Source organism: Phalacrocorax aristotelis, chromosome 3 (genome assembly GCF_949628215.1).
Source record: "Phalacrocorax aristotelis chromosome 3, bGulAri2.1, whole genome shotgun sequence".
In the NCBI taxonomy this organism is placed as follows: Eukaryota; Metazoa; Chordata; class Aves; order Suliformes; family Phalacrocoracidae; genus Phalacrocorax; species Phalacrocorax aristotelis.
Window position 1 is genome coordinate 86,669,703 of NC_134278.1, and position 26,342 is coordinate 86,696,044.

Genomic DNA, 26,342 nt, shown 5'->3' on the forward strand with positions numbered 1-26,342 from the left:
TCCAGACTATCCTCCTTATTGCCAGCCTTATTCAATAGTATTTCAAGAGCAATTTTTGAGTACATCCTTTCACCTGTCTTTTCTGAACTACCCAGAATAGACAACAGATACTGCAGTTGCATGCTGGCTTTTAAGGAGATTAAATAGCAACAATGATCCTCACTAGCTTCATGTGTAAACTGCCTGCAGGAGCACACTGAGTATTCCAGTGTTAATTTTATTTATTGTTTAAGGGCTAAGTTAAGTCTCCAAAGGCAGACATTAAGATTCCCTTGTCCTGGGACCTCTCAATACATGGAATAACACTGACAGAAACTGGAGATTGAAAAGCAACATAAGACTCCCTATTTCTGTTGAGATACAGGTGTCAAATTAGCTTATCATAATCAGTACCAGTAAAGCAGCGTAAGACTGCAGGACAGTGTATAGCAACAGATGATGGGGAATCAAAGCCCAGAGAAGAGTCCTCAACCACACCATCATGACAAGTAAAGCCTGCAAGCAGGATGGCCAGAAAGCCCAAGCTGCCAGACCAGGTGCTGAAGCAGACCCTGCAGTTTTGAAGAGTTCCTAAGAAAAATGCATCGTTCAATGAGGTTATGAAGAAAAATGGAATATCTTTAAGGCAAGATGTATGAGAAATGACAGAGAGTTACCTTAGGCACCACAGGATTGTGTGTTAAATGAGAGACAGGTAGGTTAGAACTGCCAAAAGTGAGACATATGCACACACAAGAACATGAGGTTCGAGCTTAGAGAGGTTTTGGCAGTCACACGCCTAACTGAACAGGAAGACTGTGTATATTTAGTATAAGCAATAATATTTTTCTAGGCACGAAAAGGTTTTTCTAAGGCTAGGTTTTAAGAGAAAGCTAACACTCCAGAGCATGTATTTTTTGAAATACAGGATAATGATCTAAAGCTTGCAAATTTAAACCTTTAACACCAGCACACTGACAATATTTCAACTCTTCCTGGCAGTTTTATCAACATTAGAAGGGATTACAGTCTGAGTGTGAATCCACAAACACTGGATACAAAAATAACCATGTAAGCAGAGAAAATAATGGCTTACAGGCAATTCCTGTAAAAACTAACTTAGTATTTTGAGTATTTTTCAACTACAACGCTTAAATCTTGTTAAAATTTAACATGTGGTAGAGAGTAAAGGTAAATATATCTCACTTACTACGGATTCCAAAATATCCATCGTCAATAGTAATTTCATTTTCTAGAATTAAAAGGAGGGGAAAAGAATGAAACCAATTAGTATTCACATTACAAAGAATCATTGCCAAGTTAAATTAATTCTACTTTTCCACTTGTCCTCTAAAAAGTATATCTAATAAAAAAGTAGGAAAACTGAAACAAAGAGTAAGCATGTTTATTGCAACCTCCTATAAAGCTTTTTCTCAATTTATGCATTTTCTTAGTTTCTGCAAGAAAAAACAATCAACACACAAACTGCCATGTTCTACCTGAAGTGATCTGAACTGAGAAAAGCAAGAAGGTTGCACAATTTCCTGGTTTGCTGCAGTATTTTGCTGATAATATCTTCACCCTGCCAGTATCTAAGATGCTTTTCTTGTTAGTGTCAAAGACACTAAAGTTTCTTGCAAATGTACAAGAGAACTGTCCTCCTGCACATTTATAGTTAAAGCTTCTTAATCAAGTTAGTCACAATTAAAATGCTTATGCTGCCCATGTGACAGAAACCAACCTGGGATGAAGTATCCAAAACACTCACTTCACACTTACTTTTATCCTTACCCTCTCCAAGGTTTTAATAACTGAAATCTTAAGGCACTAAGTAAATTCACCAGCATTAACAGAATTGCAATAGTCTAAAAATATACGTTTCTCTAAACATAAATCTTAACAAAATTTTGTCTCTACAGCCGTTAATCCCATTTTTTTCTAAGAAGAATCATGGGCCTGCACTCAAATTTTTAATAACCACAGGCAACAATTTAGGATCATAATGACCAAGTGCTAACATCCTGGTTTTGCTGCATTTTCTTAAAGACTGCTTATGAAGCATTGAGCATTACTTGGGGCTGGGAGGAATCCTAACTGTTTGGAACGAAGTTATCCAAATTTAGAGAGAGAAAGTCTAGAACCTAATAGAGGGTAGGGGTGCTTCCCTAACCAGTTACTCCCAAATACAGAAACATAATCTTGTTACAGGAATAGAAACACTTAACTAATTCAATTGAAATAAAAAAAAAGGGGGGGGGCAGGGGAGGGGAAGGACATGGTCATGAACAGTTTCTTTAATACCAGCTTCTTTCTAAAAGATACTTTTCAATGCATCAGAAGGTATTTAATATATGTAAACTCCTAAGTGTGGAGGAAATAACATTTTTCACATCCTAGCAAAGACAGCGCATAAAACATGCCATCCCATAGCAGCATAAGAGACCTATTACAAGCTAAATTCAAAGGTTATTTCAGTCACTCTTAAAAAACAAACTTTTCCCCTGTTCAGAAAAGCATTAGGAACTTGTATGCAAGTTTGCATGCCACCATTTCTGCCAGCAAAATAAATTTCTGCTGAATTGCTAGGTAAATAAGCCCATTCATGTTTCTATTTACATTAACCCATTTACTTAAAAGAAGCCTAATCAAGAATTTTTGCTTTAAAATTTTACTAATGAGATAGTAATTAAATAAAGACAGCAGTGAGTTCACACCCTCCCCCATCCCACATTTTCTCTGAAAAAAATTATATGGATCCTTAGTCTCAAAGAATTAAACTTACTGAAAATTATAACCATTCCAAATTAATAAAAAAAACAAAAACAACCCACATAATCTTAGGGATGGTAGCAAAGAATTTCACATCCACTCCATTTTTAAGCCACTTATTTATATATGTATTTTGAGAGTAAGGCCCATGTTGTGCAAAGAAAAAGTTTATACCTTCAACACATTAATAAATTTAAGTATTTTAACACTATAGTTATCAATCCCTCTAAACCAATGTGCAGCATATTAGCAATCTTATGCATATGCCTCAAACAGATGCAGTTGATGCCCATACCTAAAGGGGTAATTGATCGTGGTTGTAGATGAGTCTCCCACGTGTGAACTATGACTTCGCAGGGACCATCGATAGTCTGTAATTTAAAAGTTAAATGTCTGCAATAATTTCTTTTGTTATATCTGATTTTCTACCCATGAAGCTGTTTGGGATGGTTGCAAACTAAACTCACAGATTTAAGAAAGAAGGAGAAGAAAGAAAGAGGGGGACAGAGAGAAAGAATGAAAGAGAAAGAAAGAAAACAGATCAAGCTTGTTTCTTACCCCTGCAACTGCTGATGACACTATCAGATATACATACAACAAAACTTGTGATGTCTGACAGGGTGGGGAATTTACATGGAATAATAAAATCTTTACTGCTTACAGCTACTCCACTGGAATACTTCAGTTTCCTTCTGATACAAAAAAAATTCTCTCTGAACTCATGAAGTGTGCTTGCTTTTTTCTTCGGATACTACAGCAACAATTTATGAAAAGACATCCCACACCTATAATTCCAACCAGGACTCAGCATCTACTCATGCAGTTAACAGTTGCAGGGGTGGGTTCTCCCTCAAAATCTGCTTGACTAATTCAAAGGCTATAAAACAAAGTTATTTTAGTTGTGGTACAGAAAAGCAAGTTATTTACCATCTAATTAAAACATATATATTTGGAATTTTTCTGCCTCAGAAGGAAAAAGACACCCATACAATCCAGTCGGCCAGCAGCGAGGCCCCTACAGTCTATTCAATTTGGAGCAGGGTAAATTAGGTTCTTTGACCAAATAAGAAGTTACTGTCCCTCAAAAGACTACTTTTGCTGACAAACATAGCTAAGAGTCAGACAGATAATCAGAACAGTAACTCAATCTCTTCTTTCAGAACAATTTGAGATAGCTAGGTTAACGCTTTTAGGTAACCACTGGCTAACAACAGAAAGAACATACCCAATTTCCAGCTCAGTCACCCTAAGAAGTTCCCCTTAACATTGCGCAGTTGTTCATATCAGTCGTAAGAACCACAAATAGCGGCATTTTTTCATTCTGGTGTTTTGGGCCTAAGTAACTCTTACTTCCAAAAAAACTTGCTTTGCCAGAAGCTTCAATGCCAACTTGTCCCAGTACTTCAGGTATTGTTTAAATAGATCTCTGATCAAACAGGGACATCCACACAAGCTTCAAACTCAGCAGTATAATTACACAGTACCATAATGCTTTGTTATCTTACGGTTCACTGAATAACTTCCTTAGCAGCAGATGGGATTTCTTGACATCTATCAAACACATTTTATCTAGTACGCTTTTGGATGAATTAACAGCAAGTGCCAAATATTTAAAAAGCACTCAGTAAGACAGGTTTGCTCTGTGAGTCTTAATTAAAAGCAATTTTTCTAATGAATTCAGAGGCATCTATACATAAGGGTCATTTCAGAATAAAATACATATGCTTGAAGTTCTGCTTTAAAGATAGAATGCATGTAAATACAAATAAGATGATACTATTCTGTTTATTCCTGTTATAGTGCAGTTTTAATTCCCATCGCCTCATTGCTGCCACAATGATCACTCTTACAGACTTCCAGAAAAGTAAATGATGAGAAGTTTCTTCACCCTTCTTTCACAGCAGATCCACACTTGCATGTCACAATCTCAGCTTCCAAAGCTAAAACCTTGTGTTTGCCAGAAGGGAGGCTACCATTTCCTGATATCATGCAGGCCTGGAAACCCTCCAAAAGCAACTTCCATAAACACATACAGAACTTGTAGCTTGCGAACCTGGGGTATGCAAGTCTGTCCTAACATGGATTAAGCTGTTTTCTTCAAGAGGTAAGCAAAGGTTTTTCCCGGTAGAAACCCCCAACATACTGTATTAAAATAGCAATACCAGTCTGTTTCTTACACTACTGTAATTGTACATTTTAGTTTTAGGTTCTAAGATTATGAATGAGAATGAGTAACATTATCCCAACAAAAAGCACAACATGCTGGATACATTCAGCAAAATTTCATCCCCTGAAAGGAATACAGTGAGCTGGTTATGCTTTTAATCCCAGGAACCCTCAACACTTTCCATAGTAATAAGAGCCAAGCAAAGCTACCTGGAAAAAAATGGCAATGGATTAGAGAACAGGCAGAGACATGACCGAAAGCCCTCTCACAGTCCCTGCTCAGGCTGTCTTTGCGTTCATAGGCATTTAAATAATGTTTTAAATACATGTAACAGAAGCCATTGTTACAATGAGGTTAAAATACTGATGTAATTTCAGTGGCATATACTGACCACATTTGAACAGCAGCCTAGTTCAGATCAGCCTGTAGCAGACGTATATGATGTGTCATCAATATTCAGAGTATGCTAACGTTACCTAAGAAGTTAGCTTCTGCTAGGACAGTCTTAAAAAAGCACCTATCCAAATGTCACATCAAGCATCCCAGTGGGCAGTACACTAAGACTATAGTAAGTGGCACTGTTATGGCATGGATCCCTCTCTACTAACTGAATGTTTTTTTTAGAAGCAAATACGTCAAAGTTATGTTGCTTGATTCATATTCAGCTGAACATCTGATACAATTTTAAAGCTCTTAAAGGTCATTCAAGAAATTTCTAAAAAAATCAAGTCCTCTTACATTTTCAGAAGCTGGGGCATCCCCTGGTAATCATCAGACACTTTTGAAATGCAGGGTAAAATGCCTATTAAGCATAATGTTCCAGAGGTTCAAAGCAGTCTGACATGCACTCTGCATAAGGTGCCCACTACAATTAAAATGAAAGGACTTCTGTGGATGTTTAAATAACTATTTAGGAGGCCAGTTCCAAAATCCTTCATCCAAGGCAACATATCAGAGTAGGCATTAGGAAAAAAATTCATCTTAAAAACACCACCCGTAACTACATTTATCCACCTGCACTTCTTAAAACTATTTTCAAGAATATTAACGTACTTCAAGAACATGAAACAATTAAACTAGACTTAACTGCTGTTGCTGGATTTCTGACAAAAATCTCCCTGGATTTCTGTACCACGTAAGAGACAATAATTAAGCACAAAAGCAAACAATCCATCGAAGCCATTACGCCATCTTAACTAACTTTGCAAGCCAACAGCACATCTAAGTCACCTGCCAGGAAGTCCTGGGCTAAATAGAGATTTTATAGCTCTAGTGTTTCCAAGTAAGACTTTAACACACAATCTGCTATCTCAGCACAGTCACAGCAGAAGTGCTCCTTTGTTATTATCATGTTAACCATGGGTTATTAGTCTAGCAAAAGCTTTTCTAAGGCATTCCAATATTAAAGAAATTACTGAGTCTAGACCTAAGTTTCATCTTTAATACTATATTCCAGGCACTAATTGGATCTGATTTATTTACATTTTAGAAAGGTAAATTTAAATCTCATTTGAAATCTCTATAATTAAGTAATAGTCTCACAAGTGTGAAAAATGTTCACCAATTCAGTTTTAGAAGTCCGGTTACATGCATGGATAGCTTAGTTATTTCACACTTCCCCTGAAAGAAATAACCCTAAACTTCCATGCTTATTTACTGTTGGAAAAACAAATGTAGAACATCGCATAACAGAATAAGGTATGTATTTTCCTTACGAAGACTTTCAAATATGCATCACGCAAACAATACATATCAAAGCATTCTCCTACAACATATTATACAGACAAGACAAATTACAGACAAGGGGGTTTTGGTTCTCCCCCTCCCGCTGAACAAACAGAAGATACATGCAGAATAACACATGGGAAGATCCTCACAGTAAGTTAATTGGTACTGGCCTATGTTTAAGAAAAGAACAAACCTTGAACAAGATAGTTTAAATTACTGTCTTATTTCATTATGTGTGTTTACTTTTCTTTTAAAAATGCTTAAGACAACTTATGTCATCATTAAAGTGTTTACAACATAGTAAAAGCTCTGGATATGCAGGAGCCAAGACTTGCACCAACTTTATAGTAAAAAGTTCATTGTATATACATTCATTTATTTGCATTCCTACAAATATTCTATACATTTTAATATATTATGTATTTTTTAAAAAGCTCTATTTACATAATCACAATCTGGTAACACCAAAATGCTTCGGTGCAAGCAAACCAACTTCTCATGACATCGTACTATCCTTCAAGCAACATAATTTAACCGAGATCAAATGATGACTTTTTTGTTTTAAAGGGAGATTAAAAAATACTTATTTGGTTTTTTTCCAAAATGTGAGTTATTATATGTATTGCCACATCTAGTCTGTAGGAATATTTTAGATAGTATGAGAACTATCATTTCTCTGTACAAACATATATCACCCCCAGCTTTGCTACCACATCTATCTCAAGCATCTTCAAAGATGCAGTTGATACAGAAAGGAAGGGAACAGTAACTTCAGCTGGAATTGTCTTCAGCAGGATTTACTCAATTATGCGGTGCCAAATTAAATATATGCTGAAGTCTGAATATATGAAACCTAAACATTTATTTAAGTATTACGTATTCATATATATTAAGTATTCAAAGTATTTAAGTTATCCTACTGAAGGCCATCACACACAATTGTACTGATATAAACGCTAACAGTGTCTGAAGGATCATATATTGCAAGCCTATCAAATTTAGAAGATTTATCACATGCAATGACTGATGAAAAAAATTACTGAAAATAATTAGAATAATCAGAATAATTTAACTTAGAAGTATCTTCTCCTTATCAGAGTTGTTAATGCTGAAGTTCTCCACACACTGGCTCATTTGCACTATACCGTGCATTATATTCCTGTTAGAATGAAGGGATCCTGCTTTTTCATTGCTCTTCAAAAAATTTACAGAAAGGGGAAGAAAACATTGTAGCTGGAATTCTTTTCTTCAAAAGACTGTATGTTATGAGAAATAAAGTCCTGTGCAGTTAACACGTACAGGCTAAGTGGATAACCATGTACCCTGGCAATTCACACACTTTGTTTTGTAGGGTGGTTTTCTTTTTTCCTCTTTTTTTATAGACAGTAGCTCTTTATGCTGGTATTCCATAAAATTTATACTTACCTTGGCAGACTCTGCATCACACGGTACATAAAGCGTGCACGATACAGAGCACCTACTTAAAGAAACACACTCACCAATACATATTGTAAACTTTTTCAAATAATAAAATTGATATTGTGTTGTCTATGAGCACATTTTCTGCCAATCTGTTCTCACTAAGTGTGCTTTTTCTAGTGTACTATTGCTTGCATTTTAAACTTACAGGCATTTGCAAAAAAAAAAGAATTAGTCCCATCAGAGCTGATGGGCTGCAAGAACTGATCTACTTTTGGCCTCAGTTTGACCTCAAAAAAAAAAAATCTATTATTGGCCTTCCCTTCTCTTGCCTCAGAACAACAATTCAAACATCAGTTTCAGATTAGACTATTTCACATGCTGTAATAAAAAAAAAACAGAATGCAGTCTCTTGTGTTTCATTTACAATTAGTATCCTTCACTGAGATGATACCTCTGGCAAATATTTTTTCACTGAAAGAATGTCCAGCTCACAAAAACTTACAGGCTTTTGACAGTAATTTAAAATATTTAAATATAGACCAGATGATTCTACGACTCCTTGACACATTTAGCTACAGCCTTCACAATCCCAATTTCAATGAAGAACCCAGGGTGAACAGCTACAGAATATTAACAGAGTAAGACAGACAGGAAAGACAGCTTTAAATACATTATTTCTTACAGTTATTACTTGCTATTAAGAAAAACAGTTAAAGAGCAGCCGCTTATTTTCCCAAATTAGTCCAACTTTTTTCTGGATGCAGTCTCATCCGTAGTCTGAGGGACTTCCCCCTTACTCTGGTACAATTTCTACAGACCAGTATACTGCCACATACATTCAATTCATATGTAACTTTGACATCAAAACCAGTAAAAACACGTCTGTGTCTGTCTCTTGGGGTTCCCCCCCCACCCCAAGTCATGCAAAAACCTATATACAAACCTAGAGAAAACACTGGGATGCCCCATTTCTTGTTTTGCCTTTTCACTCCAAGAGATTAATGTGTGTTAATTATGCAGCACAAAAGCTAGTTAATACTTCTCAGACTTCACAAAGAAATCTGTGGTGTGTGAAATCCATGGTAATTTTTAAAACTGCAGTAGATGAGGCAAATTTAAATACACCTGCTCACACTAACCATTTTTCTCCTGTTATTGCTTCCTTCCATGCTAGACATCCTTGCCCTGCTGAAGACCATATTCTGTTATAGGTGTAGAAGTTGTTACAGACCCGCTATACCTAATGAGGACTTCACCACATCATTTAAGCTTTATAATAATGTCAGGTATTTCGCTATCACTGGAATTTTTAAAACACTAACACTAGTAAAAGAGAGAAGACAATTTAACAAAAATAACTTCAATTAACAGCATATGGTCATGTATTTCCAGAAGCAAACTGTTTGTATTTCCACAAGTATTTTCATGTTTCATACGTTGCAATTTAAGACTTGTAAAAACTCAAGTTTAACTCTGAAAATCCTTTTTACTTCAAATAAGAGAATTTTTTACTAAGGATGAGTCAACTTAAAATAGAAAAGGTTGTACATACCTTAGGTTCTAGGAAGTACCCTTTAAAATACCGATACCAAACAGGAACTCCTCTAGGAAGCTCTACAGTAGCTTTCCATAATTGACTGTGGGAGGGGGACAAAAGGAAAAAAAAAAAACCACCAGAGAACAGTTTCAAAACACAGCTGAAGAGCCACCTCAGACATATATCTGTCCTAAGTGATATTCTAAAATAAAGTTTAGCATATTGCTGCAAGAAAGGTTTTTACAAGGTAACTTACCCAAACATGCACAAAACACAATACTTAGAACTGAAATTGCACTTTCTAATCTACAGATCCGAAACGCTCTAATGGAGCAAGAATTCTCATCATCATTTAATAGATGGAGAATACATGATGAAATAATTCACGGACTCATTCAAGATAACACAGCAAGTCACTGACAATTATAAATACATCCTGCGAGCCCTATTTTCCTGCATCATACAAACAGGGCACCATATTAAGAGAACGCTGAATTCCTCCACTGTATTTAAACTTTCTTCATGTACATGTTTATACACACACAAACCACTTAAGAGTTTTAATGCAACTCTCATTTTAAATAATCTATTATAATAATAATAATATAAATAAAAACTTGTATAGGTTAAAAAGAAAGTAAACACTATAAACATTTCCTTTGACTTGCTGTATAGTTATGGACTGAAAATTATCCATAGCAATTTCTTATCAAAATATCTACAACTAAACTACTGAAATATGCTAGCCACAATGGTAGAAACGTCATCTGTAACTAGAAGGGCATACCCAAGTTGAATATTTTGAACGCTTAGGAATGTGTCTTAAGAAAATGTTTAAGGGCAACACAAGACATTCTAGAGAGTTATACTAACAGTATGTGTAGCTCAATAGTTTACAAACTCAAAGCCAGAATAAATTTGTTGCTCCAGAACTCCAGCTACTTCAAAGGGCACAAACAAACAAAAAAATTCACCCAACTTACCGATCATCAGTTTGGAGGACCACTGCAACTCGTGGGTTCCAATTTCCCAAAGCACTGCAGCTCCCGCATATTGCGAAAACCTCTCCTAAAAACACCCAAACAGAAAAACGCCACAATCATCACTACCCAAACCTATATGGAATTAATGAGTATAGCCTACATGGTCAAACCTTCAAATAATTTAAACACCCATCCAAACTCCCTCTTTTTGGTTCAGAAAGAATTCCCCACTGCCACCCCCAAAATTACAACAGTGTTTTCTTCTCCGTCATAAAGTAAGACCTCACTGAGAGAGGGACTACTGACAACTCCAGCCCTTAAAAGGGTTGGCTTCCAAATCCTCCTGCAGTAATACTGTTCAAAAATCTCTGAAAATGCCGCAGGCAGATTTTCACTGTAAAACACTTATTGTCAAGATGAGCCAGGTTTTTTCCTACCTACTGTATGGGGGGGGTGTGGTGTGTGTTTAATATACTTTAATATAATGTACACACACAGTACTGAGGTAACATATGTCTAGTAACGTAACTCTGAAATTCATACCAATCATGTAGAAAATGCAGGCAAATACAAGGTTGCTAGCATCATTATCAAGACAACACATCCATTTAATTTTATTCCTGTGAGAAATAAAATTAATTTTGCTGCTATGTTTTCTGTTTTATTGATACAAAAACATAACGTTGTTACACAAAAAAAAACCAAACCATTAAATTGTTACACTCTGTCTACCCTAATGCATATATACATACATATGGAAAGAACACAAAAGATTACAGTAGTATAAGAATGCTTGATTCTGGGATATCCTGGAGTTCAACCTAACATTGCAACTTATCTTTGTTTTTAATATAAAACCTATATGTATACACACCCCACTAAGAAAAACAAGGATAAATACAAATGGAAAGGACAAATTAGTATTTTGTTTTTACAGGGTTTCAACAAATTTTTTTCTTCTGTCTAAAAATAATGTTGTAGAGTTTAAAAGTACATTTATGCACCATCTGCCTAGCCTTTTAGTCTTGCTATGCAAAATGTAAGAACTACCAGATTATTGGAGCAACTTCTAAGTAAAATGGAATTAAAAAATACTGACATTTTCTTCAGCCTCTAACAGGAAATGCGTAAATGTAAAGTTTCAGACAAAATAACCCTTAAACCAAAGCAGACATAAGGAAGTTCAGTTAAACTAGCCCCTAATGGCCAGGGCGGGGGGGGCGGGGGGGGGGGGAACAGACACGATGACGACGACGGACGACACACACAATGACAACCATTTGAGAAAAAGGGGAGAGAGTATCCAGAAACATCCTGCGTGCCTCAATAGGAAAAGGCAAGGATCAAATCAATAGCTGAAAACTCCAAGATTTAAAAAAGCACCAGTCTTAACAAAAGCAAGATACAACATCTGTGATGGCGATTTCATGTTCTCAAACTGGTAAAGCAGTAGCAATAGTCTTGGAGCCACAATAAACTGAAGATACAAAGGAGGCAAGATATATACAAAGATATACTACCTTTTACTAAGCTAAATGTCATAGCTGGAACTTCAAGTCTGAAATAAGAGTCTTGAGGATGTACTTACGCCTCTAAATTTGTGTCCACGTTTTCCAGCTATACAGGTTAATCTAAGCAACCAGGCTTGTTTATGAAAGAAACCCCTGCAGACCCAGGGGTTGCAAAAAATCTACAAAATCCAGTAATTAAGGTAATTTGTTCCTAAAAACAACTTACTGAAATAATTTTTAGAACATCTTGAACTACATCCCTTATTTTAGAAAATCTTTTGTTCCGAACCATTAAAAAAAAATCCAAGCTTTTTGGATGTTCACTGTAAACATACAAATACAGACAAAAATCAGCTGTATAGGTTTACTTACTATGCAATTCCCTGCACACAATTGCCTAGGTCAGGTGCTTTACCTTTTCCACTCTACACTGAGGCACATTTTGGTTCGTTTTTGCAGGAAGGAGATAATAGGGGGAGGGAAGATCACCTGAATACCACAGAGTTAGAATTTTTGACTAGAGATTTTAAAGATAAACTAAAATTCCTTTAATATCCCTTTAAAATAGCAGCATTTAGTACATCTTAGTGTATACACCAGCCAATCTCTACGTGACACCTAAACTCCTTCCTCTTAGTAGCAGCTAGCTGGAATAGTTTTCTGGTCGTCTTTTTTAAACAAACAAAAAAGTGTGAACACTCAGTGCATACTTATCACTCAGTAAGGTACAAAATACAAAAGGCAACATTTGAACAAGATGCACGGTCACCCCTAAACCACTCCAACAATTACATTCCAAGGGTGAATCAGGATTTGTAAAATGCTGCTTAAATTATCCCAGGAAAGGCACAAGAGAAATACAGAGTAAACTGGAACTGCCTTTTCAAAGGCACCTCTAAACTCAGCGGGGTTTTGCTTCGTGTTTTAAGCTCGGGGTCCTCAACTTCTCCCTCTCCCCTTGCCAGGGAATCCAATACTGCTACTGGCAGAGCTTCTTCAGCTACAGCAAAGAGGAAGCTACTCCAAGCCTTCTGCCCAGTCTCAAGGGTTGTAACAGCCTCACTGATGTTGTAATCTCTCCACTCCAACCAGCTCTGTTGGAGCAGAATTTTTGTGTACAGTTCCATTTTTTATTTCATATTAGCTAATATTTGGCCACCTAGCAGCCTCTTCGTATGGGACTGTGTCCCGATGAAGACCTAATGGAGTCACAGCCAATAACCAATGACCCTCTTCCTTCCACTAGGATGAGGCAAAAATGAAGCACTCCATATCACAGATATATAAAAGCTTATGTCAACGTGTCAGGCTTCATGACCAATGTGGAGTCCAGAAGTGGTTTGCCTAGAGGGAGTGAGTCATCATTCCTATGCTGGTGATGCCCTTTTATCCTGCCAGTTAGCCTGGAACCAGTGGGTTTGACATCAACAGGAAGGGACAGTGATGAGGACACAGGGAGCACGTTAATGCTCAAGGTGAGGATTCTTGTCTCACCGACTAACTACACACCATGGTGATCTGACAAAAATCAGTACATGACATTTCCAGATAAACTGGAAGTTTTGCTGTTTGTAAAACTGCTGATAGCTCTGAAAATCTGCTTCTCTCACAAAACTCTTCTTCCCATTCAAAACCAACAGTGTCAATATTGTCATAAGCAGAAGCAACCTTCTGTGTCATCTCTTTATGCTATACATATGACAAGTATCTCCAGGTAATACTTTGCAACCAGCCACTAAGGCAGGATCTAGTTCTCTCTAATCCTATTTACTGTTGCAGATATTATCAGTAAAAGTTACACATCCAAAGTCAACTTTGCTAGTGACAGTGCCATGAGAACAGTGGAAGCAACACTAAACAGGGCAAAAAGAGCATGGCTTGTAATACTCCATTATATAGCTAGACTAGTGCCTCATTTGATCTAAGGTCAATTTATTCTTGGATTTTAAAGTTTTCTCCAGAATGCTATAAAAACATTACTCCTTACTAAAGGCTTCACGTCCACATTGGGTGTCAATGTTTAGTTCCCAAATTGCCGATCAAATAGGAGAAACAGGAGAGGTCTAACACGGGACAGATGTCAAAACTTTTTAAATATTTTTATCATTTTTCTTCCCCAACTACAACAGATGCTTCTGCCATCTGCTATTTGTCTGTAACAGGAATTTTGCCAATCTGTACATGCTCCTACGTTCATCTGGTTGTTAGGCAACCACCTATTATTTTTATGGCGACCTTCCTTCAAAGTTCCTAAAGATGAAGGTCAAAGTAAATAGGAAAATTTTTCAACAATGAATCTTGGTGCTTTACATGATCTGACACCTTGTGTTCCTCATTTAGATTAAAGAAGTTATTTTTGTACAAATAGAATATTGAACTAAGCTGCATATTCTTTCTGTCCTTAACTCCTAGTAGAAGTCACATGTTGTTATGGAGAACTTTCAACCGGGATGGAGAGAGAATAAAAGAACAGAACAAACGCATCAATGCATGCCTGACTATCATGGTCCAGAATGCAAATACTCATTCCCATGGAATAAAGAGATACTAGAGACAGAACGCGGGCTTTAAAACAATCATAACCATTTCAGTTAGCATCAAAATCTCTAGCATAGTATGAAATTTTACCTTTTTTTGTCAAACAAAAATTAATTCCCAAATCTGATCTTCAAATTCCTATGTGAAATGTCTTAATGTATTTTACAATGACTTATCATTTTGATATTTGAACTGACATGTTCTTTTACCTCTGAAAAAAAAGAAAAGGCAGCCTTTGAACATTCTTCTATTCAGTTTTCTTCTAGTTAAACCATACAAAAAGGAGAACGCACAGTTTGGTACCTGGTACTGATGGTCCTCTTACTTCAAAAGTGACTTGAGAAGAGGTCATGCTTGCAGAACTTTTGTCTCAGGATAGTTGAAATCTCCTATAGTGGGAGGAAAAAGATACTACATTTCAGGAACAATGCCACATCTGTTGCTGTCCTAAGAGGAAACACGAATCACACCACTTATAGGAATGCAAGCCACTAGTGATGTTACTGTTTGAGTAAGCAGCAAAAATAGAAAGCTCTCTAAAACCAGCAGCAGCCCCAGAAAATAGCATCCAGCTGCAGAAGACACTGCTGCAACACTGGCACAAGGAAAAGCCTACTAAATCAAATACCATATGCAAGTATTGGTATCATGCAGCATTCATCAGTCTCAAGCTGATATTTTTCAAAACCCCATTTTGACTAATTTTGCTCCCAAAGAGGCCACTGGGAGTTTTATTATAATGCATTTAAGATTATGACCTTTGGCAAGCAGTAACTTCTGACTGTCTCCCTTTGATATTTTTCAGTATCCTCTTCAAAACACAAGCAGTTCCATAGATAAGCACTACCACCTTGAAAGAAAAAGGGGAAGAACGCATGACAGATGACAGTTCTCTGCTGTCACAGGCAGTGAGTTGTTCATCACCTTGGACTCTGCACCCCTACCAATACTCCCAGCCTTTCATATGGAGCACCAGCGACTAGAAGCACCAAGCAGACTTTAAAACACTATAGCAGGAAGGGACCACCTATAGCCTCTGCAGACAGGACAGTAGTTGGAGAATTGACCCTTCTTCAATTTTCTACTCTCCTCTAATACCCAGTAACTTGATGGAAAGCTGGCAGAATCCCACTCTCTCCATTACAGCAGAAACACTGTTAATGTTATATTATTTATTAAAGTAAATCGAAGTCCAAGTCCAAACATTGCTAGACTGTCATCACCCAAGTATATTCTGTTGGACATGGGTTGCAAATAATTATATGCAAAATTAACTTTGCAATGCTCTCAACTAACTAATTTCTTTCCATCACTGTGTTGGGTTTTTTTTTTGTTTTAGGTGTTGTGGGTTTTTTGTTGGTTGTGTTTTTGGTTTTTTTTAAACCAAGCAAGTAGAATATTTTTATTGCTATTTTTGAACAGGACAAATCCAGTTTATTATTGTGCAATGTTGGTCATCAACCCTTTAGTAATAGCTTTAATCATAACAACAAGGAGAACTAACGCATTAGAGAGCAATCTACCTCTCATTAGCTCTATTACAAGCACTTGCCTTGCAAGGGCATAGGGTAGTTTCACAGAAGCCTTGAAAGCAAGAAAAGCTAAAGAAAGTCTGATACCAAGTAGGAAAAAATACAGAGAACAAAAAGCTCAGACAATCCTCATTCCTCCCAGGCAATCAAACAGTTAAGGTCTGAAGTTTAAACACCTACAATTTTTCTCCTGGATCTTGTCCTCCTCCTCCTCTCAATCTATTCCTTTTTAACTATTGGTGCCTTTACATTCCTTTTTCTCCTCCCTTATTTCACTCTCTCCATGTCAAGAGAGATGACTTTTCAGTACTAAAAGGAGAACAAGAAAATTATAGCAGTATAGATGTTTCTAGTCATATATTCCAATTCTGCATGTAAACTTTTACAAGTAATATTTCTGTAAATAATAAAATCCCAAACTACTGAAGCTAGAAATAAGCACACTTAATAAACAGGAATTCCATGAAGGGCACACCCTTTATGAACTTTGTAATGTGTGCGTCATTAGTTGGACTGTATGTTAACAGTGACACACTCTAGCATTTAATTTTAGCAGTTATTTATAGACACATAAATGTAGCATGTTTCAGTACTGAAACTAAAATTGGACTTGTGAAACTGGTCCAATATGACACAAAAATCTCACTTTGAAGCAGAGAATATGAAGTACTATTGTGCATTTATGACACCAGCCTTGGCTGTGTTCACAGACCATCCTTGCTTGGATATCCTTTAACTGAAAAGGCAGAAGAGCCAAAGGGCAGATGAGGTAGGCAAAAATTCCTTGCCAAAGACTACACAGCAGGTAGGTGACAGCTGAAGCCTGAACCCAGTTCTCCAAAGGAAGATCAGGCTTTTGCCTTGTAAAAAAAGCTGTCTCCACAGCCAATGCAACATGACCCAAAATTAAAATGGACACAAAACAGAATGTCTGTCTTACTCTAATTTAATTAACTACCCATCCATTCCTAGAGAAAATCCGAAATCCTGTTATTAAGTCTTTAAAGCTCTTAGCAAATCTGGTAAAAATTCTGTGTACCTCCTTGCAAAACATTTGTGGGCTTTTCTAAACTGCCTAGCAAAAAGAATATTACTTTTCTATGTAACAGTAGTTAACTGTAAGGGGATTTCAATAAACTGACTTTGTAAAGTTCTTGGAATTCTTAAAGACCTACTCAACCTACCCAAGGGATGTATACCAGCAGAAGAAACGCTCTAGTGTATGTTACCAAACACAGGCATGATTTTTCTAGCAGAACTCCAACTACAGATATTGCGCTTACATTCACATTTAGGGTCAAGGTATTACCGCTCATTTTGAAGAAACATCTCTTCTAGCAGAGCACTGGATGTAAACACACAGCAACGAAAAAATAGATCTGCTTTTTGCTAGTGAGTCAAGCCTGGGTTGTGTATCATCATGCACTTAGAAAGCATTCTGTACTCTCAAGACACGATACGAAAATGCTTTATTTAAGAGAAAAAAGCGTAAGTTTAACCATCTAGTTACTGATGGTTCCTGAGAAGAGGGAGTAGTTTAATTCCCCCGAGAGAGATGACAAGAAATCCTAGACAATCAAATCTTCTGACCAGTAGATGTCAGGCAATCTTTTAAACCCTATGTTCAGTCTTTCAGCACTTCCTCACCAAAGCAGCCGACAAACAACAAAATCCTCTCTGTTCCCCACACCTGTAAAGGTAGACTGTTCAGGAAAACAAAGAATCCTCAGCTCAGAGATTGTAACTGTCTGCTTAGGAGAACTGAAACAAGTTAAAACAGTTATATCAAGTATGTTAAACGCTTCCTAATCAGCAAACATTAACCAAGTCAACCTAGTAGATTTGCAAACTAGACGTCCTTGTGGGAAAAGGATTTTTAAGCAACGTTTGGGTTCCAAAGTATTAAAACTGAATTCATATCTGCTGCAACTACATGTGTCCAAATGTTAGCTTGGGGTGCAAACAATTGCCCCTCATCCTATGTCCCACTTCCTCCCTCTGGTCAGCTTTTATGTACTGCAACTACATGTAAACAAGCAATGAACACTCGAATCTCAGTCACGTCCTCATGAGAAACAGAGGTCTCACCCAGGTAGACATTCAGCACTTCACTTAAAAGTGTGTTTCTCTACCTAGTTATTCTTGCTTTTACAACAGACACGTGTTCCTTTCCCCACCATGTCACAGTACAATTCTCTCACAGTCTCCTCCTCGCACACAGCAAACCCTTACCTTTCAGCCTCTGGAGGCTTCCCAAGTAGATGGTGACCACACAGCAGCAACACTCTGAGTCCTGGGGCTGTATTGACCTGCCTTCCAGAGCCTGACTCGGGTAACCCTGCCCATCAACCAACCTCACTGTATAATATAGGATGTGTGCAAGGCTTCCAGAGCAGGGGCAAGATGAACAGCCTAGTAGGTAGGGTCATGTGAAATCTTGGTTCCCCTGCCATAAGATAAAGCTTTCCTCATGGTCTAGCTAGGAAGAAAAACAACTGGGAATCTTGCAATTTCAGAAATCCACTTACTTGCCTTCATACACCCAAAAGAAAAGCAACAAAGATTTTAAGCATAGTGCCCTGCAGGCTGAACCAAAGAGGAAAAAATATGTACTCTTTGTTCTAATATTGCCTATAAAGCTTTTCTTTCACAATTTTCTCCTCCTCATGGGGACCTGCTGAAGGATTACAAGAGCAACAGAATTTAATTTACTTCCCTAAATAATAGGGAACCCAAGCTCTCCCCTTCTGATTCTAGAAGGGCATTTCTAGAAGGTGCAGGCAAACAACCATGGACCCCTAAATACACTTGGAAGTAGTGAAAAGAAGACATTTCAGACTCTCCATCTGGCATAACATAATCAATTATTAATGTATCACAAAATATCATAGCTTTCCTCTAAAATGAGGTAGCAACAGTAATAATGGATGGGGAAGACCATGACAATTTTTGGTTGTTGTAAAAAACATGGACTTAATTCAATAATTCCAAGCTTGAAGTTCATTCGAATCTTCTGGCTTACAGGTCTGGTGGTATATAAAAACCCCCTCATGGAGCCTTCAGCTTTAGTAGATTATTACACACACGCACACACACTTAATTTCCTTAACCTTTCCAATATATTTTACGAGGTATCGGCTGTTTGCTGTCCCATCTCTTATATTCAGTATTTTGGGCTTAGATAAATACACACCAAGTAATCTGGGACAATCCTGGAATACAATAGCCTAGCTTGCAAACACTGAACAAATTTTAACTCATAAAAATTCATAGCATTCATAAAGCCAGATGGCATGCTCTCCCTCAAATGAGATTTTTAAACAGCACCTCAAATAGGTTTGCAACACACTGACTTCTAACGCTCTAAGGACAGTGTTTGAGACAGGCTTGAAGTACGACATGATAATTTTTTCCTACTGCAGAGATTTACAAGCCTGAAGGCCTTGAACTTTTTTTGTTGTATGGACAGGAGGCTTTCAAAATTAGGCAGAAACACCTTAGGCAATGACAGTAAGATAGATCTGAATGAAAAGCTGGCTTTATCAACTGTGAGTTGGTTGTAAGGGCTGCAGAATGGTTGCCTATACTTAGCAGTAGAATGAAAAATATGCATTTACAACTAATGGGGGAAGAGAAGGGAGACAAAGATCAAGCCTCAGGAAATTCTACACTACTTTTCTAAATTGGGGAGGCCCAAAAGGAAGATTTCTATTGAAAATAATCAAAATTCATTACAAAAAAAAGCTTCAAGATTAAAGGAAAAGCAAAATGCTGCTCTTCCAGTACATGGTGGGAATCAAAAGTTCTGCAAGTTCTATACTCTCTAAGATGCATCTAATAGAGTGTGAACTAAAACAACTCCATTTAAGCTCCTAGAAGTTAGATGACCCAGATCATGTGAGACCTAGACCCTTTGCATGGACTTAGTCCATTGAGGATAATCAATATCAAAGTATAATTACCTTTTTCAAAGGTAATTACACAGACAATCAAAATGAGACATCTAGGTACCTAGGTGCCATGATATCCCCATAATGCATTTTAAAACTTTAAAACATCTGGTTCTTAACATAAGAATATTTTTAACCACTATATTACTGAATTTGCTTAGTTATCTGTAGAAAAATAGAGACCATCTGTGCACAAACAGGCTCTTTCATACCATTAGCACCCATTTCATCACAGACCACAGTGCAGACTACTGGTACTGCAAAAAGTAAACATACGCTCAATTATTTCAAAATATTGCTCCTTTTTTTTTTTTTTATACAAAGATCAAAAGGGCAAGGACTAGAAGGCTGCAGTATTTTTGCTTTTAATTTTCTGATTTTAAGCAGACATCCTCCACATTAAAAGTACAGACTCATGAGACCTATCAACAGCAAGGAGAGATCGAACTCCACTCTGAATCAGGGTAAAGGCGCCACAGTCCCAGGCAAGTCATTCAACAGCTGAAAGTGCATGCTGGCAGGAGTGGGCCAAGGCAGGGCACCACATCCCCCTGCAACCTCCCTCAGGAAGCCTGCATTTGAATATTGCCATGCACTGTGGGAGAAAGTAGTGCGTTTACATTTACCTTCTTGAAAGCTGTACTATACACAGCAGTAGAAAAATTCACCACACGTCAGACCTGGTGCTATGCTGAACAAAGAAGAGGAGATATGAGCCTCAGCACACAAAACTACTGCTGTAAGACACAGGGGTTTTTTTTACTCACAACAATAGACTCTCAAGCATAAAATATCAAGTCACATTACTTTAGACTATACCTTTAGTATTTAAATTATATCTATTCAAATCTGATTAAATTTTTAGTATGAAGAATAGATTTTGTTGCTTGTGGTTGGTCCTAACAAGGTATCAGAATATTATAAAGTACATCTAAAGTAACAAATTAGGTATGTAATAAAATTAAGTAACAGCAGTTGACAACACCTGCATTTTAGAAAAAGATCAGAGGATATGCTTGTCAGGACATTCACTCTAACAACTGAAGGAGAATTTTTAGAAACAGCATTACAGCATCAACTCCTTAATTTTCACCCAAACAACCAGAAGGTTCTTTCTGCCCCCTCCTTTCCCCTGCACCTCAACTGCGTGAGAAAGGACAGCCACAAAGTCAGCAGCTCTCACATACTGCATTGCAGTATTAATGCTGGACAGAAAACAAACTTGCATACAAGATATGGACGTGCTGTTGTGATTCAAAGGCAGGAATTTTACTAATAGGGCTATACTGACATTTAGAAAGAAGCAAAGCCTGAGTACTATTTCTGAAGCAGCATCACGTTAGTATATAGCAATAGAGTAAAATATCTTCAAGACACTATTTTCAGTACCAATTTAACTACCCATTTGCAGGGCTAAGCCAGCCCTGGTAATCAGACACAGGACCCCTACGAGGTATACTGTATTCACCTATAATGCATCTGCTTGGTTTTAAATAACAAGAACCCAATGGTTTTCAGCATTTCTTAAACTCCTTTCCACTGCAGACTTCTGTCTTAGCTAGCTCACAGCAGTTTTGCAGGCAAAGTTCTTGAAAAAAGACAGGAAACAGCTGTAGCATATTTGCAAGAACAGCCTCAGTTTGACTTCTCTTTACTGAAGTGTTGCTCATTACTAACACGTGGCTGAAAAGATCTTAACCAAGTAGTAATTGAGCTCTTCGTGATAATCCCTCGCTTAGAAATAACATGGAAAAATAATATGTATAAAGCTCCCCACAGCTCTCAGTACTCAATACAACAACTTTTTAAAAGATTTTTCAAAGCCTGTATCGGTGTTATTGAGAAGCAACCTGCTTTACTAAGAGAATAATTATGTGGCAGTTTAGCAGCTTCTGTTCAAAACAAATAGGATTCATCTGAGTTTTTTAAATTTTCCATAATTATTTTACAGGCAACAGCGCTAGAACAGAAAGACATATAAGAATCTGTAAGGAAAAATATATTTTATGATAAAAAAGTAAGGCCACGGATCAACTATTTCACTCTACCATTAACATTTAAAATACTCTGAAGGCTGATCTCCATCTAACAGTGCATGATTTAATGAATTAAAACGCTAACACCCTGCCGAAAGAAAGAAAGAAAGAAAGAAAGAAAGAAAGAAAGAAAGAAAGAAAGAAAGAAAGAAAGAAAGAAAGCTTCCTGCAACAGCCTAGTTAGGAAGCAGAAAACAAAGTTAATCAAGAGTTGTCTTATTAGTCAGTCCGTATGAGATCAAAATACTAAAACAGAAGCCGTTAGTATTGTTAGCGTGTTCCTTCAGTCCAGAGCAGAGACAAAGAGCAGAGCACACACAGCACCGCCGACCGACGCCGCAGGACGTCCAGACCGCCGCACCCCGCTGGCCGGCCTGGCGGGGACTTACCGAGCGCTCCCGACCCGCCGCGCGCGGCTGCTCCACCGCAAGCCCGGCAGAGTGCAGCACCGCGGCCGGCTCCCGGCCGGGAGGCGCGCCGTGTCGCCAAGCCCGCCCCGTCCCAGCCTCACGGCCACTTACATAATGCGGCAGCCACAGGACCGCCCCGGGCGAGGGCTTTCGACGGGGACTTAAACAAACAGACATGCTGGCCCGGCATGTCCCCGGCCGGCAGCCCGCCAAGCCACACTCACCGGGTGATGGCCCGGGCCCAGCCGCCGCAACGCCGGGAGCCCAGCCTGCCTGCTGCCCGCCGCCCCCCACTCCGCACGGTGCCCCCGCCGTGGGCGGTGCGGCACCTCGGCCATCCCCACCTCCCCGCCCCGGCACACACAGTCATTCCTCTTCGGGAAAGCTGCAGGCGCCGTCCCGCTCCCCGAGCCGCGCGCTCCTCCCCCAGTTCACCTCAGGGCCCAGCACTATCCCGCCCCTCAGTCGCGACACACCAATGAACACTCCCTAGGGCGGCCCACGGGGAGAGTAGCACCGTTCCCGCAGCGCCCTTCCACCACCGGGGCGCGAGCCGGCCCGCCCCAGGTCCCCCTAGGGGCACGCACCAACCGTCCCCTAGCCGCCGCACAGCCCTACCGCGACACCCGGCTGGCAGCGCAAACTGACCTGGCCAAGACCCACTCCCGGCTCCCAACCCCTTTGTGCGGGCCGCGGGCGGCGACGACCAGGCTCCCCGTCCCTTCTCCCACGGCCGAGGACCTCGACCGCTACCCAGGCCCGCCTGACAGCGCGGGGCGCGGGGGAGGGGGGCAGCGCGGCCGCCAACCAGCTCCAGCTGCCCCCGGCCGAACTGGGGAGGGGAGGGACGGAGTTGGCCCCACGTGACCTCCGCTACCGACACGTCACGCCCCGTTGCTTCAGCCCCGCCTTCCCTCCCACAGCCAATAAGCAGCGAGCAGGAAGGGCGGGGTAAGACCATGCCTTTTCCTCGAAAGCCGGGGTGTGGGCGGGGCCACGGAGAGGTGGTGGTGAGGGGAACCTGGACGATTGGGAGGGGGTGGCTGCGCAGGGACCCGGCTTGCGGCTGCCTGCCCGCGGCGGGGGAGAGCTCCACCCTCACCATCTCGCCTCAAGGCCAGGCACCAGCAGCTCTCCCCATCGGAAACCAAGTGGCGAACACCATTCCGCCCGACATCTCCCAGGGGAGAACGGCACCACTCCCCGCAGCGCCCTCCCGCCACCGGGTCGTGAACCGTTACGCCCCAGGTGTCCTCAGGGGCACCGATCAAACGTCCCCTGCTGCCGTCACAGAGCCCCACCGCACCCCCACGGGGCCCGGGCCCCGCCGCGGCGTGGACTGACCTGGCCGAGGGCTGCACCAGCTTTCCAACCCCTTTGTGCGGGGCTGCGGGCGGTGACGCCTGGGCTCCCCGCCCCTCCTCCCGCGGCCGCTGTCCAGGGCCGCCTGACAGCGCGCGGCAGCGAGGGGCGGCGCTGCTGCGAACCGGTTCCAACTGCCCCCGCCCGACCTGGGGAGGGGGCTGACCCACGTGACCTCCCCTTGCGGACACGTCACTCCCTGTGTCTTCGGCCCCGCCTTTCCTACTGCAGCCAATAAGAAGCGAGTAGGGAGGGTGAGGAGGCCGTGCCTTTTCCTCGAGAGCCCTGGGGCTGAGTTGAGTCGAGCGGGGCAGGGGTGAGCAGAGGGGTGGAAGCTGGGTAGGGGCTTTGCTGAGGTAAGGCAGGCTTTCACTGCAATCTTCCTACCCCCTGATATCACTCTGCCCCCTGAGTACCTAGTCTGGGAGTGTGAGGGCTACTTTGGGGAGAGGTAGCCTTGTTTCCTTGAGGTGCCATTGGGTCACAGTGGCTTAGGCTGGCTGTGAGCTCATGGTATCAAGCATTATGGCTTTTTTTTTGTGATATGAAGGAGCAGGCAGTATGCCTTTCTTGAAAGACTTTGGTCTCTGGATATGATGGTTGCCAGCAATCTCCATGTGCATTTTTCTAAGGCCCTGCCTGTGCAGGTTTCCTAGCCCTACCAGCGTAGCAATAGCTGGTGACCCCTACCTGTGAGCCACCCTACCATCATGCAGGCTCTGCCTGTTCCTCTGTAGGTCCGGTTGTCCATGTGCCCACTTGCATGAGCCAAAGGGCTGTTATTCATGGTACAGCTAAAAATGTCTTCACAGCAATGGCACCAAGGCAAATTGGTGTTGGAATGCCCATGCTGGAGTTTTGAAGCTGCAGTCAAAATTTAAGCCTGATACTTGTCTCTGTTTCAGGGTAGCTGAGGCTGTTGGGTGAAGATCCTGGGGAGATTTGCTGTTCTAAAAGGTAGTGTTTGGGATTATGACCTTGTGGCCTTCCTGAGACCTGATTTTATGACAAGAAGGGTATCCCACTGGAATTCACACAACAAAGTATTAGCAAGTAAAAGGAAATTATTTTCCTCTTGTGTCTTTGAGAGATCTTGCGCTCTGTTTTGTAGTGGAACTGTGGAGTTGTGATAGTATGATCAGTCCTTTAATAATAAGCTTGCATAAATAGTTTAGTAAGTAACTTGCTTCTGCTTTAAAAACTCACATCAGCTGAGAAAGAAGCTGCAGTTTGAGTATGCAGAGAAGCCACCAGAAGTTGGTGCCCTTACCAGTATGCGGACTTCCATCTGTTGTTTAAATAGAGGGCTATTTTCCATTCATTCATCCCCTGCAAATCCAGCCATGTTTAGAAGTAATTTGTGACACAGCCCTGGATGTTGTAGGGAAAATGAGTGTTAATATCAGATGTTCTATGCTTCTGAATTGCTGAGATTAAAAAGGTAGATGGAGGTATGCCATAAAAGGAAATTATAGCCAAAAGCAGTTTATTTTGAAGCCAAAAGTATAAAGAGGAGTTTTTCTGGGTAAGGAGGATGGAGAGTTGGTGAAAAGTGCTTGTTGGGAAGTGAGGATCTTGTTAAACACCAATCTGACCTAGTCTAGTTACAAACCCATAGTTATTAAGTAAACATGAGGAGCCATCACTTCTACAGGTGTAATCAACAGTGAGCTGAAGAAACTTTAAAGAAAATACTATTTAGAACAGTAATTGTCTACTTGTTTTCTCTTGTGCATTTTTAAGATTTATTAGTTCATGTAATTTGTTGTAAAGCTGAATTGAACAATTTCAAACATGTTTTGGTGTGTCACATTTTTTAAAAATGGGTTTTCGCTACGATGCCAGTCGTGTTATTGTACCATTAAACTTTTGTTAAAAACTAGAAGTAGAATACTTGGTCTCTTTTAGCCCTAGTGTTTATTTCAAAAAAAAAAAATGCCTGTATCTAACCAAAACTCTTATTGAATTTCCTGTAATAATTCATTATAGTTAAAAATTGCAATTTAGCCCCTAAGTGGATTCAAGAAATACTAGTGTACATTTCATTAAAGATGTACCTCTCCCTACTTCTTTACTAAGATAAGATAAGCTAATATAATCAGCTCAGCTGGAATGCTTGGAGAATTCTCTTTTTCTCCTTGTAAAACTTATACGGTTGATTTCAGCTAAAAGCTGACAGTCTGTCAATACACCACTTTTTAATTCTTCAGATATCTTAAACTAGTATATATAACATTCATTTGGAAAGAATGTTAATAGGAATTTCTATGCTGCATTAAAAGAAACAGCTGATTCTAAACAGCGTAATTTGATGTGGCAGCTTTCATGGCAACTTTTTAAAGGTAACATGAGTTTGCCAAAATCAGAGATGATGTCCTTCATTCTGTATTTCTTCCCTCAAAGGGAAGAAATTTCATT

General features: G+C 39.7%; 1 protein-coding gene across 8 annotated transcripts in view; it reads right to left on the bottom strand.

Annotated features, from left to right (window-relative positions):
- The window catches only part of GPCPD1 (glycerophosphocholine phosphodiesterase 1), a 47,500-nt gene extending 23,425 nt beyond the window's left edge, over window positions 1-24,075 (bottom strand). The window contains exons 1-6 of one of the 8 annotated variants that reach the window (XM_075088300.1): window positions 23,907-24,075; window positions 14,938-15,023; window positions 10,586-10,670; window positions 9,618-9,702; window positions 3,044-3,119; window positions 1,190-1,231 (exon numbers count right to left, since the gene is read on the bottom strand). In XM_075088300.1, the coding sequence (XP_074944401.1) occupies window positions 1,190-1,231; window positions 3,044-3,119; window positions 9,618-9,702; window positions 10,586-10,670; window positions 14,938-14,986 (337 nt within the window). In that variant the 5' untranslated portion in view covers window positions 14,987-15,023; window positions 23,907-24,075. Of the gene's footprint in view, window positions 1-1,189; window positions 1,232-3,043; window positions 3,120-9,617; window positions 9,703-10,585; window positions 10,671-14,937; window positions 15,024-18,398; window positions 18,421-20,742; window positions 20,808-22,541; window positions 22,646-22,786; window positions 22,838-22,906; window positions 22,968-23,210; window positions 23,464-23,906 lie in introns of those variants that run through there. The other 7 variants (XM_075088299.1, XM_075088307.1, XM_075088305.1 and 4 more) reach the window with 7 other exon arrangements.
- Between the last annotated feature and the right edge of the window lie 2,267 nt (window positions 24,076-26,342).